At 35.3% G+C, this 4,160-nt stretch overlaps 1 protein-coding gene across 1 annotated transcript in view; it reads right to left on the bottom strand.

Annotated features, from left to right (window-relative positions):
- Positions 1–3,275, bottom strand: part of myo7aa (myosin VIIAa) — a 52,562-nt gene extending 49,287 nt beyond the window's left edge. The window contains exon 1 of the mRNA XM_007552358.2: positions 2,969–3,275. Within this exon, the coding sequence (XP_007552420.2) occupies positions 2,969–3,067 (99 nt within the window). The 5' untranslated portion in view covers positions 3,068–3,275. The remainder of the gene's footprint in view (positions 1–2,968) is intronic.
- Positions 3,276–4,160: the final 885 nt, after the last annotated feature.

The raw sequence follows: 4,160 nt of genomic DNA on the forward strand, positions 1-4,160 counted from the left end.
TAATTCGGGGGTGTTTTCTAATTCGGGGGTGTTTTCTTTTTTGTTTGCTGCATTTAATTCGGGGGTGTTTTCTAATTCGGGGGTGTTTTCTTTTTTGTTTGCTGCATTTAATTCGGGGGTGTTTTCTAATTCGGGGGTGTTTTCTTTTTTGTTTGCTGCATTTGATTCGGGGGTGTGTCTTTTCTTTTGTTTGCATGTTTTCTCTTTTGGTGCGCATTTGCACCTGTCGGCCACCGTAAAATACACCTTATAAAAACATACCAAACAAATTAAAATTATTTTTGTTAGATTTTCGAACACTTTAGGCTAAAAATAAATACATTAAGTAATTTTTCTACCTGTTAGGTGATTTTGAAGGTGCACCTCACTCAAAAATGTGCATTAGCAGAGGCCTGAACATGGTCAAACAGCTAACACTCCAAGTTAGCAACATTTAATGATCTTTCAGTTAGTCTACACCTTCCAAATAAACTAATTAAAACGCAAAATCACATATTAAAGTAAATAACACCTTGAAAACAATAAATATTTAAGCGTAACTAATGGGCGCGTGTAAAAAAAAGCGTGGAACCAACCAACGGTCCGTGAACGTCATGACGTTAGCAGCAAACGAAGCTTGAAATTATTTTTCAGTTGTTACCTTTTGTAGAGTTAACAACAATTTGTAATAGAAAAAATAAAACGTAACATATTAAATAAAGTTAACCTCACTAATGTGTCAATTTCTCCTCAAGCGGTCCGGCTGTTGGGATCGTTGGCGAGTCGACAATCAGTAAAGCTAGCTTTCATCACGCGCATGCGCAGACGTAGCGTTGTAACCTTACTTCCTCTAGCCCTTAGCTAACTGGATATAAAATATGAAAATGCATCAAAACATAAAACTACATTTAGAGCATTTTGAATGACTTATATGTTGTTTTGTCTATAAAAATTTATTTAATGGTGTTTTATATGCAAAGTAAAACAACAAATTAGCCTAATTTAGCTTCAAGTGCAACGAAGGTCCACATGCAGATTTATTTTGAAAATAGGTTTTCCTTTTTGTTGTTTAAAACAACGTAAATGTGATGCAGACCTATTTTTTAGATATGATTATAAAGTATCTGGAGAATGTAACCATGAAGAATGATTAAAACTTCCAGTCTCCAAACACATTATTTCTTTCCCTCTTAAAAACGGAAGTAGGTTGACAACCATGGTAATTTTCAGTTTCTCATATCCGCTCACACTGTAAAGGCTGTACTTTAGCATGCTCTTATGGTAATTTTCATCTCAGTAGGAATACATCCAGCGTTTTATCAACTGAATTTTTCAATTGTGTGACCCTGAAGTGATGCATCATCCTCTACAAGTACAGTGAGACTATTAATGAGCAAAATAGCAAATGCAGATGGGGGGATAAACCTTATTTGCATTTAGATGGATCACATAAAACCAAAGTTCACAGGCTGAGATATGGTGACAAGATAACTGCTCTGATTATTCTCCCGAAATGAACTCAGCGATGAAAACACAGACAGGGAGGCTTTTGTTTCTGCTTCAGTGAATAAGCAATAATAATGTGTTTTATTTTTACCTCAACAAGGAACAGAGCAGCATGTTTACACCATACAGTTAGCTTTTAGCTGTCTTTTTGAGAACAATCTGCCTTTTTTAGAGATAAATGGTAAAATATGTTCATCTGTTCACCTTCAGTCTTCCAATTGTGCTTCTTGATGAAAACTTTAAAGGATTTTGCAACTTAACCTTTCTAAATTTGATAATATCAGCATATTTAAAAGTGCATACAGGTGTCATATTGTAAGTTAACGGCTGTAATTTTAGCTAAGTGTCAAAGGCCTAAAGTCTGAAAGAAAGTCTTGTGTAGCTCAGCAGCAAAATCTATAAAACCTCAAGGAAGACGCTTTCAGCAGGCTAGTCTGCCCTCTGGTGGTAATAAGGTAACTTAGCTAGAAAAAATACTTGTTACTCAAGTAAAATAAATTGAAAAAGCACAAGTATACATTAACATGTAAATAGTGGATATATTTATTATCCTAAATGCTATTATATTATTTTCTCTTATGCATTCATGCCTGCCCTATCAGAGAAATAAACATGATCCCATTATGATTATCCCAAATAAATATTTCCCCTTTTTGTTAAGAGCAATGAATTTATATAAGATTGTATTCTAGCATTAAGAGCTGTATTTTCTTTATTTATAAAGCTCTCAATAAGGTATGACCAGCTGGTTTGTTATTAATGATGCATTTAATAACAATTAATACTGATTCTTGAGTAGTCTGATGCCTAGCCAAATATAAAATATGATAAAAAGGAGTCATTGCAGTATTATGTGTTTTGCAGCCACATATTGTCATTTTATAGAACAATAAATTAGCTCTGTTAACCACAATTATTGAAAAAATTCAATAAATATCAAATATGAATTATAACAAAATTTACAATGCAATTTAACGCCTTAAAATTGGGTCACTGTCTCTTTAAAAATTCCTTCTCTTTCTGAAACTCCACCTTCAGGAAGTCCTCACAACATGGCTCCTCTATTAACCCTTAAACAGCATTTTTACCAGCATTTCACCGAGAAGTAGCTTGTATAATGAGTTCAGCTGATGCGCAGTTCCATCAGGTGGTTGCTAGTTGCTGCTGGCTAGTTTGAAGAAGCTGAATGGGGGAGGAGCTGTGTGTTGAAGGCGGGGCTAGGTCCACCGAGGTGTATTGTCCAGTTGAATGGTTGCCATGGAGATTAAAGAATTTCTCAAACAAGCATGAAAGAATTAAAGCAACACTCCAGGTGTGTTTTTGATGAGGGAATAACTTTGTACGATGTAACGCTAGAAAAAAGTCAATATCGTTCATTATGATAGCGACCACATCTTACTGGTAGCTTACTGGTAGCTAAATGTAAAGATATTTGCAGGTGGAGCCTGACTTTTAAAGATCCCAAATCAAGAGTGGACGTTACCTGGATGAGCGTGTTGTATCTGTAGCTGAGGCGGCGTATGTTTGGATCCCAGCCCTCCAGAGGCCAGTCAGATCCAATCGGATTTATTCTCACAGCCATCCTTACCTCACTGTTTACACCATCAGAAGTGGAAAGTAAAGGCTGATTACTTCGCACTTAAAAGTTGGTCCCAAGTTTAAATATCCAAGTTTTTCAGGAAAGTTTTTCAGCATCCAGAACCTCCAGCACCGTGAGAGTCGTAAAAATCAAGCTTAGCAGCGTTTATAAAACACACCTTTCCTCCTACAGTTGTATTGCAGCTGTACAGTTTGGATCAATTTGTGTGTGAAGAAACAAACTGAGCTAACTGTGTCAGTTTGTTTGTTTTATCAGGCCGCCCCCTCGGCTCCCCCGCTGCAGGGGGAAATGCTGTCAGCGCTCATTAGTGGATCAGAAAAGCAGACGAGTTCAACAAGGCAGCACAGAGAAGCCGACAGCACAGGACTTTACACACACACAAGCAAGCATTCAGCATTCATCCCCATCAAAAGAAGCATCATTTATGGATTTACACAAAAATGAAATGATGAAAAGTCCATTTGAATTCAACCCACCTCACTCTGCTACCGCTAAATAAAATCTAGTGCAACTAACTGCTTATGTTCATATGAAATTCATCTTATTAAAATGAGAAACTTTCCCGTTTTAACAAGGTATGTAATCCATCTTGTTCTAACAAAAAGTGTCTTATTCTAACAAGTTTTGGATCTCATTATAATGTAAAAGTTTCGCATAGCAAGATATAAAACTTGTCTCACTGAAATGAGAAACTAATGAGGAACTTGTAAACCTATAAAGATATAAAACTTGTCTGTTTTAACAAGACAGTTTCTCGTTTCTGCAGCTTTTATATTTTTCTATAACATGAACGTTTCTCATAATAAGATATAAAGCTTATCTTATTAAAATGACAAGCTAATGAGAAACTTTCTTGTTTTAACAAGATATAAAACTCCTTTTGTAATAAGGAAAAAGTTTGTCATTTTCACAAGTTTGAATCTCGTTATAACGACATACGCAGCCTAAATTTCTCTGGCAGCTAAATGCTTTCATACAAAAGAGTTAAATATAAAAGAATGCCACACTTTCCAGATTTTTAATTATTAAAAAATGAAAATATATTATTATATTTTTCTATCACATACAATCCCTA

The sequence above is a fragment of the Poecilia formosa genome, unplaced genomic scaffold (genome assembly GCF_000485575.1).
Source record: "Poecilia formosa unplaced genomic scaffold, Poecilia_formosa-5.1.2 Scaffold48, whole genome shotgun sequence".
Classification (NCBI taxonomy): Eukaryota; Metazoa; Chordata; class Actinopteri; order Cyprinodontiformes; family Poeciliidae; genus Poecilia; species Poecilia formosa.